Raw genomic sequence first — 13,993 nt, 5'->3', positions numbered from 1 at the left:
GAAAAGTAAAAGCAGCACTTACAGCGGGCCTCTTGAGTCCCACACCCAGTGTGCCACAACTACAGTGCCAGGAGGCTGACTCCTGCCCGACAGGAGACAAGGAGGTGTACAGAAGGAGAGCCCAAGTCAAAAAAAAGGCAAAACTGTGACAGAGGGACAAACACAAACGGCTACTGCCACGTCTAGAGGAGATCTCGAATGTCAACTGTACTAACGGATTCGTCTCCCGGGAATAAGCTGCCAGCTTAGACGCTGAACACTTCCATTGTTCTGGAACAATAGGGCACCAGTGAAAACACGACTGAGTTAGAACAGAAGAATTAGGAGGACGCTGGCTTTTCTGTACAGCCCACGAACCTCGTGGGAGGCTTTCTGTAACCTTAGCTTTGACGCTCAGCCAAGCTATCGTGCAAATCCTTTAAACACCTTTTCTATAGACTTTGCGCCACAGAATAAAAAGGCTTATGGGGGGGGGGGGAGGCTTATGAAGGCAGAACAGCAGATGGCCTAATGGTTACTCTCAAATAGTGCACTGCAACTGGAATTTTGGACCCGGTGGCTTAAAACTCACACTGGGCACGTGTGCATGCATGTCCCCCAAATCCCAAGAGGAGACCTAGAAGAGAAGGGATTGCTGTGTGGCCATCCCACTTGGGAGGTGATTTCTCGTCTTCTGTCTCTCTGTCTTTCCAGTGAGCACACACACCCTACAGCAAAAATCTCTTTACAAAAAAAAAAAGAGGCTTATGAAAACTCTGCTTGACAATCATATCAGATACAAAACGTTAAAGTATCATTGAGTATCCTACAGCAATTTAATATTATGAAAAATTACCATAGTGGGACCAGCAGTTAGCATAATGGCTATGTCGCTGGACTCCCACTTAGCCGATCACAGTCCGAGTCCCGGACCCAGTGGCTTAAACTCACACCAGGCGCGTGTGCATGTGTGCCCAAGATCCTGAGAGGAGAAGAGAAGGGATTGCAGCGTGGCCATTCACCCTGGGGGGTGATTTGTCACCTTCTATCTCTCCGTCTCTCTCTGTCATTCTGGCAAGCGCACACACCCTATAGCAAAAACCTTTCTCAAAAAAAAAAAATTACAATGGTTACACGGAAATAATTGTTCATAAAAAATACTCATAAATTATGCTTTAAAGTTGTTTGCAGTGTGAATTTAGTCTTTCATTCTACTCTTTTAAGTTTTTATCCTATTTCAAGTACTCATCTACACATTCAAAAAATAAATAAACAGAGTTGAAAGGGGTGCTTTTTAAAACATCTATTCTTTTACCTACCCATGGGGAAGCACTGCTAGGGTTCCCAGTGGCATTCCAGAAAGTACTGCCGCCATGACAATAATTCTGGGATCTCACTACAGCCCCGAAAAGCCTGAATTGCTAGTGCTGTAACATCAGCCCCGGAATTAACCTTTCTAGTGGTGATAGTTCCAGAAAAGCGGTACTGAACTGTCACGATATCTATGGGCAGATACAGGTGGAAATGCCCTCCTACTCACATATTCTTTGACAGAAGTTCGAAAACTAGTAAGCAGGTCAAACTACTCAAGAACTTGGTGGTTAACTGTAACCTTTCTCACAATGTCTCCCCCTAACGAATCACGGTCACCACACGCAGGTTTGAAACCACCAGTCTACTAGAAAATGACCCTCCTCCGTACTAATAAAGCCACAAATTGCCAGTTATTTTCTCCATAAAAATGAGTATGGCAATGTAGAGTTGATCATAGAATTACCTTGCTGAAGTCAACAGTACTATTTTCTCTGCTTCCTCCACTTCCATTACCTTTCATTTCTCCACTTTTACTATTGTCCAAGTTGCCAGGAGCAGACTGGGGCGAGGCCAAAATACCTGTATGTAAGAACAAATCCCAAATTAGTAAGGAGAAAATTCCCTTTGGAAGCTGACTTTGCTTATCTCCTAAGTGACGGTTTATAAAGCAGGATGTGCAAGGTGGGGAGGGCGGGAGTGCCAAGTGTTAGTACCATACCAGCAAAACCAGAACACTATTTTAAGCAGTAATAAAGCTATATGTTTTCATATTTAAAGTGCTTCAAGTGGAATTCACAAAAACGGTGGCCTTTGCAAAAAGAGAAAAAAAAAGCAAGTTGGTGTAGAATCATGAAGGAAAACCGGAGTCTGATTACCACCACACACACTGAGGAAGTAGTCTCTCCATGTATCGAACATGCCGTGTGAATTGCATACAGCTTAAGGCTGCGTATCTACACTTACCATGCTTCGCCAATAACAACAAATTCTCTGGCAGGCCCTAAGTGTAACTCCGAAACTTTTAAGAGCTACCCCAACTAAGGGTAGGCTGGATTTATTATAATCTCCCATAATCATACTTTTCTTCATAGTATTTATGCCTGTAATGCCTACTGTCATTATTTCTAAGGAATATAATTGTAAAATATAGGTAGTTTTGTTTTGTTTTGCAATATAGTGCAAAGGCTAAGAGTTTTATAATCAAAGAGATCTGTGTTAAAATACTCACTCTCTGACCCTTTGTATCTATGTGACCTCATATAACTCACTCAACCTCTAAACAAACCCTTAAAATTAACTTGTTTGGATTAGAAATGACAGCTGCTTGGATTACATAAAGCTCACACATTAGAATCTTCACTTCAAGTGGCATTAAACAGCAACACTTCATAGCAAGAAAATAACGTAAACACACCACCTAGGATATGACCAATTGCTACCACAATGAATTCTAAAAAACGTTCAATCCCCCAAATTTTACATTCTGGTACTATTACATCCATCTCATTGTTTCCAAAACACCAAAGATTTTCTAGTCGAAGAATGTGGATGAGTAATTCTATCAAGGTTGAGTATTATAGAGAAAAGTTGAAGAAATATAATAGACTTTATTTTTGCTATAGGGAGCATGTGCAAGAGAGAAAGAGAGAGAGAGAGAGAGAACACAGAAAGACAGAGAGGGGAACTGAGAAATTACTCCCCAGAGGGGATGGCAGGCTGCAATCCCCTCTTGTTTCCTCTCAGGATTTTGAGCACACATGCACACGGTGTGATTTTTTTTTTTTAAGGTTTTGGTCACATGGTGCATGTGCTTGCCAGAGAAAGACAGAAAGAGACAGATCACCCCCGCCCCCCGCCAGGGGGGATGGTCACATCACAACCCTTCTCCTCCGCTCTTTTCTTGGGATTTGCAGTATGCATGCAAAGGTGCCTGGTGTGATTTTCAAGCCACTGCAGGGTCTGGGACTCAACCTGTGGTTGGCCACATGACAGTCCAGCATCTTAACCATTATGTCACCTGCTGGCCCCGACAGTGTGATTTTCATACTGCGGGGTCTAGGACTTGAACCGCACAGCCGGCCATGAGGGACCCAACACCCTAACCTCCATGCCACTTGCTGGTCCTACTTTACATTTTAATGAGGCTACTCACGACACTCTAGTGATCCACAGAAATCCAGTTATAATGTTTTGTGGTCAGAGGCTATAAACTTTGAAGCTTTGAAGTTATTCTCTACAGTCAAGTTCCAGAACTTTACACACATCACATTTAAAATACTCACTCTCTGACCCTTTGTATCTATGTGACCTCATATAACTCACTCAACCTCTAAACAAACCCTTAAAATTAACTTGTTTGGATTAGAAATGACAGCTGCTTGGATTACATAAAGCTCACACATTAGAATCTTCACTTCAAGTGGCATTAAACAGCAACACTTCATAGCAAGAAAATAACGTAAACACACCACCTAGGATATGACCAATTGCTACCACAATGAATTCTAAAAAACGTTCAATCCCCCAAATTTTACATTCTGGTACTATTACATCCATCTCATTGTTTCCAAAACACCAAAGATTTTCTAGTCGAAGAATGTGGATGAGTAATTCTATCAAGGTTGAGTATTATAGAGAAAAGTTGAAGAAATATAATAGACTTTATTTTTGCTATAGGGAGCATGTGCAAGAGAGAAAGAGAGAGAGAGAGAGAGAACACAGAAAGACAGAGAGGGGAACTGAGAAATTACTCCCCAGAGGGGATGGCAGGCTGCAATCCCCTCTTGTTTCCTCTCAGGATTTTGAGCACACATGCACACGGTGTGATTTTTTTTTTTTAAGGTTTTGGTCACATGGTGCATGTGCTTGCCAGAGAAAGACAGAAAGAGACAGATCACCCCCGCCCCCCGCCAGGGGGGATGGTCACATCACAACCCTTCTCCTCCGCTCTTTTCTTGGGATTTGCAGTATGCATGCAAAGGTGCCTGGTGTGATTTTCAAGCCACTGCAGGGTCTGGGACTCAACCTGTGGTTGGCCACATGACAGTCCAGCATCTTAACCATTATGTCACCTGCTGGCCCCGACAGTGTGATTTTCATACTGCGGGGTCTAGGACTTGAACCGCACAGCCGGCCATGAGGGACCCTACACCCTAACCTCCATGCCACTTGCTGGTCCTACTTTACATTTTAATGAGGCTACTCACGACACTCTAGTGATCTACAGAAATCCAGTTATAATGTTTTGTGGTCAGAGGCTATAAACTTTGAAGCTATTCTCTACAGTCAAGTTCCAGAACTTTACACACATCACATTTCACTGATATAGCAAAGGGAATTTCCATTTTTGTAGACTGGAGCATAGACAACCAATTAACACGGAAACTAAGTCACTTGGGTTTACTGCTTAAACTCAAAGAGAGACCTCTGCAATATCCACTTCCCTGTCAAATACCTAAACTAGAAAGTGACTGTAACCCCAAAATCTTGTAAAAAACATTAGCAATCTATTTAACCATGTGCTCATTCCCTGGAAAAGTTAGATAATTCTGAAATAAAAACTATTTCCTGAGACAACTCCTTTCTCACAAAGTTGGCTTAGCATGAGAAAGTGAGCATAAGATGCTCCTTCGACCTTTGTCCCTGAACTTTCAGAATAGACCCTTTTTTGCCCAGAGAATGGGAAGAAGTTAGGCAGTATTCTCCAGTGGCCCGCACCTACTCACATACAAGAAATCAGGTACTGGGAACCAGCAGTTAGCGTAATGGCTATGTCGCTGGACTCCCACGTAGTCGACCGCGGTTCGCGTCCTGGACCTGGTGGCTTAAAACTCATGCCGGGCGCGTGTGCGTGCGTGCCCAAGATCCCGAGAGGAGAATGGAGGAGAAGGGATTGGGGCGTGACCATCCCACCTGGGGGGTGATTTCTCGCTTTCTGTCTCTATGTCTCTGTCTGTCTGGTGAGCGCACGCGCCCTACAGTGAAAATCTCTCAAAAAAAAAAAAAAAAAGAGAGAAATCAGGTACTCTCCCTGCTATCACTGCTATCCCAATAGCAACTGCAGCTGAGAATCACACACTCCCAACTGCTCAACGTACTGAACCCGCAGATGTACAATCAAAACACATAAATACACAAATTTCCAGGCTAGTCCGGGCCATCAGATTTGGGGGAGAAGAGAGGGATGAGACGCCTGTGGGAGGAAAGCAAGAATACAGTAGGAACGAGAAGAAAGGACGAGGGACTCAATACTGACAACGCGAGAAGGTCTGATGCCACCTTGCTGAGCATCGTGAAACTGCCCTTCAAAGTTGACACGCCGGGTGTGTCGATGCAGTCTTTACCAACCTCAACTGCATTTAGGTTGTTTTCTCAATCACTAAATTAAGTCTCTCAGCTCCTATAATAAAGCCCTACTGCTGAGAATTATATGAGTAAATCAGGGCTGGTAGGTGGCATGGTGGTTAAGGGCGCTGGACTCCCATGTGGCCGACCGCAATTCGAGCCCCGGACCTGGCGGCTTGCTTTCTCACTTTCCCTCTCGCTCTTGCTCTGTCCCTCTCTCTAGTTGAATTAAAACATAAATAAATAAAGCTAAATAAAACCATTATTTTTAAAAATGAGTAAATCACCATCATCAAAGCTCTCTATCAATGGTAGAAGAAACCCAAAAGGACTAGTGAAAAAACAAAATAGGAATGAGTTTGTACACAAATGAAGGCACCAATAGGATTCAAAATCCATACTCTGGGATGTCTTTATCTTCCACTTAGATTTTTTTTTTTTTTACCCTCCAAACAAGAAATCTAACTAGAGGAAGGCCTATCATTAGAAATTTCTGTCATTACAAGTTTGAAAGTAGAATTAGTCTAGTGGAAGTCCATCAGGAAAGACCGTTACCCCCAGCAGATATCTGTAGCTGCCTGAAGACATGCCAGTGACCACAACTGAGGTTGCTACTGGCAACCATGCTGCTAAAGCGCCCTGCAAGAATAGAACTGCCCTCTCCCAACGAAACACCCAGTAAAACATCAGCCACCCAAAATGTCAAAGGTGCTGTTGTGAAACAATGAGTTAAAAAAAAAAAAGAAGTTACAGATACTCAAAATGAATTCACCCCTTTTACATATAAATTATCCTCCAAAGATAGCTATACACAAAGAGTGACTCCATGACACGAAAACCCATGGCAACAGTCTAGTCTGTCCAAAACGATGCCAAGGACAACTTCCTCTTCTAATATCAGACTTCAAGGAAACTCCACCTACAGCTTCTAGGTGCTCCCCCCATCAAACATAATTCAACAGAGGGCTGCCCCATTGTTTTCCCTCAGTAACCACGCTCAGTGTAGATGTCGTCTTGAACAGTAATTACAAGGTGTCCTCGTCTTCAGAAATTCTTTCTTCCCTCTAATTTCTTCTCTTCAAGAACGCTGATACATTTCCTCAAACACACACACAAACTTGTAGTCTTCAATTCTCAGTTAATTTGTCCTGTTTTTCACTTAACAAGATCTAACAATCTACTGAACCTACTATGCCCTTTACTGCCGATATAAAATTTAAGTCCTTTATTATTCATAACAAAGAAGCTGATAAAAAAAAAAATCTTGTGTTACTGATCGATAGGTAGCAGGTGAAAACAAATGGAAGGATTTTTATTTTGCTATTAAAAAGTAAAAGACAAGATAAGGTACATGTGCTCACCAAAAAGACAGAGAGGAAAAGTGAGAAAGCCCCCCACCCCCCAGAGAGGATGGCCACACTGCAATCCCTCCTCCATTCGCCTCAAGATTTTGAGCACACACGCTCACGCAGTCGGCCTGTTTTTCACGTCACCAGGTCCAGGACTCAAACTATGCAGTTGACCATGTGGGATCCAGCTGCCTTAACCAACATGCCACCAGCTGGCCCAAAGAGAAAAATTTTACAATCATTTTCGTTCAAGGAAAAATAGTAAGTCCTGTCCTAGCTCTTTTTCATTAAGGTAAGGATGCCGATTATTTAAGTAATTACGTCTATGGTTTTCGATCTCGTTTCCGTCAGTAAGCTTTTCCTTTTTCATGAACCAGCGAAATTCACAATGAAAACGTGCACCATATATTTTGTTGTAAGCAAACTGAGTTCAAATCTCAGCTCTGGTCACTGAAAATATGATGGTCTTACCACCTTAAATCTTTTCTTAATTTGTAAAATAGGGATAACAGTGATGCCATCAAATTACTAGAAGAATCTGAAATTTGGTATTTGAAAAACACCTACTACATCTGGAACAAATCATAAAATAGTAGTTATAACTATAATCGTAATTACTGTTTATAATGACTTAGCCACAAAACTTCCGTCTGTACTTCTAAAAGTAGAACCTTCTTTACAACTATAAGAAGTTTGTTTTTTTTTTCTTTTGGGGGGGGTTGCTATAGGGCATGTGCACTCACCAGAAAGAGAGAGACAGAGAGAGACAGAGAGACAGAAAGCGAGAAATCACCCCCCAGGAGGGATGGCTACACGACAACCTTCTCTGCTCTCCTCTCCTCTTGGGATTCTGGCTATACACGCACACGCACCCAGCCTGCATTTCAAGCTGCCGGGTCCAGGACTTGAACCACAGTCAACTACGTGGGAGTCCAGCCACATAATCATTATGCCAGCTGCTGGTCCCAAGAAATAACTTTTCTAATTCACATACTTTGCCATACTATAGCAACTCTGGCCTGTAAAAATTCCAAGGTAAATTTGGATTAAAGAAATAGATGGCTTTAAATAAAAAATAACTAAAGTACATTTTAAAAAAAAAAAACTATTCTTAAAGAAAAATGATTCCAGATAGTCAGTCATTAGAAAACTTCAATATTATCAGGAGAAATGAGAAAAGAGCATTCAGTCCTCTCCTTGTTAGGAAGACTAAGATGTACTACACTCTTTGGAAGAAGGCGTCGAATAGACAAAAGGCACAGCACCCGTTTAAATTGACATATAATGTGTGTTCATTCACCTTAGGACTGAACTGAGCAAGAAAAGCCACCATTCATAAAAAAAAAAAAAGGAAAATTAAAATATCACAAAAAGTTTGTTTTTCTGAACCATTCAAATGATTTGACTTTTAAAATCTCTGAAAATTTTCAAAAATGTTTACTTATAGTCTATGTAGTCTTTTTTTTTTATTTTTTTTGCCGTAGGGTACACGTGCTCGCCAAAGAGAGACAGAGAAGGAAAGTGAGAATCGTGTCCTACGTGGAATGACCACACAACAATCCCATCTCTCTTCTCCTCTCAGGACTGTGGGCATGCATGCACACACACACAACTGGTGCGTCCCAGGACTCAAACAGTAGAGCTAGTCATGTCGGATCCAGAGCCCTAACCAGTATTCTCTGCAGCCCTTTTCATAACTCAAACTTTTATTAAATCTACTCTTTTCTACAATATACTCTGAAGGGAAAAAAAAAAGAAAAAACATGCAGAAATCACAATGATTCAGAAGCATGATCTACATAGCTGGCCAAGCTCTGTGCTCAAAGGCATTCCAAGTGCAAGTGATGGCGAGGCAGAAAGCGCCACACGTGGAGGGTCTGGGATAGTTGCCTGGAGTCAAGCCAACATTCTCCTCGTTCTTCTGCTCCTGGCCTCCCAGCGCTTCTAAGTCTTCCTCAGGCGGATGGATTACCACTGAGGGGATATCATCACTGGCAGGTGAAACCAGGAGTTCTGGGACCTGAAGCTGACCCTGTTGGGAACTTCTGGAGGGCAGGCGGCTGATGCTAGGACTGGAAGGAGGACTGTTTTGAGGGGTGGGCACTGGGGTTGTACACCTCGAGCCTGCAGGGGTTCCAGCTCTTGAAGAAGGAAGAAGATGACCGAGAAGAAGAGATAAAGGCGATTCTCCTCTCAAGGAAAGGTTTGAGGCAGACAGACCTGTTCGCAAAGAGTGGCGGGAGGCTGAAAGGCCTTCCCCTGAGATAAAACAAATAAATGAAAAATGATGAAGTTTACTGCAGGAGGGGAACAGAGACATGCAAAAAAAAAAAAAAAAAAAATTTAAATATAAGTTTTAAAAGCCCCAAATTTCATGTTATGAAGGTTAGCATGCCAATCAGGCTTTTAAATGTTAGAGGGTCATTGGAAAGTTGCTAAAACTCTCATTAGTTAGGAACTGATTATCTCCTGCACCAAATAAATGAAGCTAATGATGTATAGTGAATAGTAGGTACAATATCCTGTTAGAAATGAGAATGACCAATAGTCTGGTATTTTTAAAAAAAGGATAATATCAATACAAAGTTGCTGCTTATAGTAAAAAAAAAAAAAGCTGCTAACATAAAACTAAGAAATTGAGCCCAAACAAAAACTTAGCAGCACTGACAGCGTGCATATTTACCCACACTGCACCAAAGGTGCAGAAAATTCTCTCACAAGGAAAGTGCATATCAACATTACCTAATCATTCTTCTACATCAACACGACCTTGTCGTTTCTAACTTAAAATTGATATTAAATATTTATAACATTAAATCAGTAAATAGGGCACCACCTACTGGCAGTACTCGCAAAGTTTTAAAAAGGCACATCATAGAATTTTTTTTTTTTAAAGAAAAACATGTCAGTTTTAAGGTATATTCCTGAGCTCTCTAAAGAAATTTACTAATAAATGCCTTAGGGTAAATGTCTCATTTCTAACATTGATTAATTTAGCCAATGCACCCAAACTTTAACCATTCTTACCTAATTAAATCAAAGAATTCTCACCAACAACAGCAATAAGGTAGAAAGTCTGGATTATTCCAAAAGGTTATGTACTTATATTAAAACATAATATTTCTACTAGGAGTAGCTTAAAAGAGTAACCTTTTTTTAGTAAAAACATGAGAAATAGAACAAACAACCCCACTGACCCAAGTAATAAAGGCTACATGCCCAAAAGAACCCAGAAATATAAAAAATAATCTTCAATCCCTAAACAATTGACATTTAGTTAAAAAATAAGCTACATGCAGAACAATCGGTTAAATTACATCGATGATGTAACAAAATAACATGAAGTGAAGTGGCCCGTAAGACATAGCTGGCCACTGCCTTATGATTAAAAGGAACTCAATTACAATAGAAGAATAATCAGGAGGCAGTGCGTGGAAAGAATAAAGATTTAATGTGGTAGCTCGGGGTGAATGAACTCACTTCGCAAAGGCAGAAAATGTGTAATGAATGGAAAATCAAAAAGGGAAAACGTGGCACATACAACTTGCTTTTAAAATTGAACGTGGGTCTGTAGGAGACATTCTTTTATTCTTCAAAGTTCCTCAAATAAACCAAGGCATAATATTAAACAGATTTAGAAGATGTAATGGTCAAATGGGCAATTTAAGTATCTTACAGCGACCTACCAAAGATGATTACTGTCGACTCTGGATATATTGAACCCGATTACCTATATGTCTGCTTGTGGGACATCCAAAAGCTACACTTTTATTTCAGGGACAGAGAAGAGCTGACGGACTGCAGGTCTCATCCTCTACTCATCATGACTAATTCTCCTGAGTCTGGGGAAGCAGAAGCAGCCAGCAGCAACTGCCAGAGCCTACAGAGACCCTCACCTGCTAGACCGATCCTCTGCCCATTGGTCTTCCGGACTCACTGTCACCAGGGTTCTCTTTGAGAGTCAAAAAGAACCCTAATGACGTCATCTCCTGCTTTGGACAGAAATAAATAAAGGGAAAACTTCCAAGTACACAGGTCTGAGGACACTGACAGAGGTAAATGAGAGCTGGCATATGTGGACCTGGGTCTAGGCCATTGCCAGTGGCTTCAAAGACACAACTTAGGGTGAGAAAGGAAAAGGCATTAGAACATTTCACAAAATTATTGGCAATAATCTCATTAAAAGTACCTAAATAAAAATACATGAGTAACAGCATAAAAGTGAGTAATTCTGTAATTCAGATTTGAAGATTGGTACAGAAGTATTTGTATATTAATGTTGCATTTATTGCAGCAGAAGTTACAAAAGAAGAGTGTTGAAGCTTTTTGTGTTTGCTGTATGAACATTCTGTAAAACACGGAAAATGAATTGAGACAGTAGGTACAAGGGGACATTTCTTATGACTTATTTTATATCATTTGTTTTCCTAATCCTAAAACAAAATGAAATAAAACCTGTTTGATTCACTTCTTCAAAAAAATTTTTTTCTCACAAATTGAGTACATAAAGAGGAGTTAAACAGTTGTTTTGCCTAGCAAGTAAAGTAAATTCAAGAGATTAAAAAAAAATTAAGAAAAATCTACTACACATCTAAAGGGGTTCAAACCTAAGATTTAGAATTTGAAAAAAAATTAAACTAAAATTAAAGATTGTAATTTATGCCTCTTTAATTACACAACAAGAAAACTTGAATAGAAACAGACAGGCAGGAGAAATAACTCAGGGTTAGGTACAGAGACAGTGTTCGAATATTATTTCAATGAAATACGTTAGCACCATTTTTACAGCGGGATTGCGTTTGTCAGCCACGTGATTTTTAAGGATGATTCTGTCATGTTTTAAAGAAAGATATTTCAGAAATGGTTATTTTTTTAAACAGATAACATGATGATGATTTTTTTAAAAAGGGGGTTCAAGAAAAGATTACAAAATGACCTGTATAATTATCTGGAGAAACGTGTCTTTGTTTCCCCCCACGCTAACGGTGAGACTGGAATGCAGTTAGAGCAGAAGTGTTAGCAAAACTGGATGCCGTAACTTATCTCACCATTCCTTTCAAGCAAGTGAGGGTCAGAATGTTTCTTGCCTATATCTGCAAAAGACCGCACGAGTGGAATCCGGCTGGCGAATCTTTTCTCATTCTGATGGTGATGTCTCTTCAGAAGAGCTTCTCTGACGTTCTCTCGTATGGACTCATCTAATTGGCCGGAAGCTATCATGTTGTCTAACACCATATCTATTTGAGGGGGGAGAAAAATCAGTTACTGTTATTAAACACTCAGACGACTACGATATAGGAGTGAACTAAGCGAAACCTCACAACAAAAACCAGATCCTTACATAGCTCGAAAGTGTTCTCTCTTCCAATTTTGAATGACGTTTGCTTGAAGATAAGTATAAACATTATAGCTTCAACACACATGAACACATGACAGAGATCCTTATTTCAATAAACACTGTTATGTATGAAGGGGCTGTGGCTATTCACCAGCCTTCCTGAAATTGAAAGGGTTTTCCCGTATGGATGCAATCAATTCTACTAAAGTGAATATTCTATGATACTGACTTCCTAAAACATGAAGGTATGTACCTGCCTCATGTTTTATTTTGCCCAAAAACTGTTCTAGTAGATGACTATTTGGTCATTAACTATTCACTGAGTGCCCACTGTATGCTGAGAATCCGGAAGTCAAAGCAGAGAAAATTTCTGATCTCTTCCAGAGGTAGGGAAACCGATGAGCAAATAAATAGACTGAATATCATGAGATCTTAGTTTTAGGAAGCAGAATAAATCAGGTTGTTAGAGGGGTGTGCAGAATGGGGAGGTTAATAATGTTTCACATTATTGTGATAACTAGACTTTTTCTTGGAGGGGGAGGTTTTTTTGCTACAGGGCGTGTGTGCTTGCCAGAAAGACAGAGAGAAACAGAGAGACAGAAAGTGAGAAATCACCCCCCCAGGGCAGATGGCCATGCCGCAATCCCTTCTCCTCCATTCTCCTCTGAGGATCTTGGGCACGCACGCACACACACCCAGTGTGAGTTTAAGCCACTGGGTCCAGGATTCGAACCACAGTTGACTACATGGGAGTTCAGCAATGTAGCCATTACGCGAACTGCTGATCCCGATAACTGGACTATTTTTAATTTATAAAGTTGTGTATAAATATTTTCAAACGGGGGCACTAACTTGAGATAAGAGATAGACTATTTTTAATTTATAAAGTTGTGTATAAATATTTTCAAACGGGGGCACTAACTTCAGATAGGAGAGTCAACATTTCAAAACTTTTTAAAAAGAATTCATTTAATTTTATTCATCATTATCATTATTACTGTTTTTTAATCTGACCAGAGAGAGACAGACATAGAGAAAGGGATAGTGAGAAAGCAAGTCACCAGGTCCGGGACTCAAACTGGGGTCGGTCAGGCGAAAGGACAACACCTTACCCAGCACACCACCTGCAGGCCCTTCTCAAACACTTGATTAGACTATTCTGAAAGAAAACTAGAGGTGCCCACCTAACAGGTAAACTCTAACCATGACTACATTTTACCATATGAGTCAACACTAGATTATACAACCTTTTCTAAAAGGTCATCATACCATGTGACAAAGCAAGCCAAAGACCCGTATGTCCACATTCAAAACTTCGAACCCCAACTCAGTACGTTAGCCATTCAAAGACAAAAACGTAAGACCTGCAAGCACACACTCAAATCTAACAAAATCAAGTAAGACTCAAATTTTCCTAGCCTAACACAAGTCTAAGTCATTTATGGATACAATACTCAGATTTTTTGTTTTTCCTTGAGAACATCCTTCAGTTTTCTCCTTCCTGCCCATTACCGGGCCCTCCACAGCTCAGGCTGCCATCACCTTCTCCTTAGACTACCCTGAAAGAGTAACGGGCCTACTGGGTTCTCACTCTTCTAGCTCTTCTAATATATTCTGTCGCCAGAAGGATCTTCCTGGAGTTATTTCAGATCACACAATTCCTAACTTA

General features: G+C 40.7%; 1 protein-coding gene across 4 annotated transcripts in view; it reads right to left on the bottom strand.

Annotated features, from left to right (window-relative positions):
- Positions 1–13,993, bottom strand: part of SLC4A7 (solute carrier family 4 member 7) — a 67,706-nt gene that overhangs the window by 41,760 nt on the left and 11,953 nt on the right. For 2 of the 4 annotated variants that reach the window (XM_006153309.2, XM_027773760.1), the window contains 2 exons: positions 12,035–12,223; positions 1,757–1,872 (listed from right to left, as the gene is read on the bottom strand). In XM_006153309.2, the coding sequence (XP_006153371.1) occupies positions 1,757–1,872; positions 12,035–12,223 (305 nt within the window). Of the gene's footprint in view, positions 1–1,756; positions 1,873–8,876; positions 9,246–12,034; positions 12,224–13,993 lie in introns of all 4 variants that reach the window. The other 2 variants (XM_006153308.2, XM_027773761.1) reach the window with 2 other exon arrangements.

The sequence above is a fragment of the Tupaia chinensis genome, unplaced genomic scaffold (assembly GCF_000334495.1).
Source record: "Tupaia chinensis unplaced genomic scaffold, TupChi_1.0 Scaffold000368_1, whole genome shotgun sequence".
Classification (NCBI taxonomy): domain Eukaryota; kingdom Metazoa; phylum Chordata; class Mammalia; order Scandentia; family Tupaiidae; genus Tupaia; species Tupaia belangeri.
The sequence above is the reverse complement of the archived record's forward strand: the minus strand, read 5'-3'. Positions and strand labels throughout refer to the sequence as shown.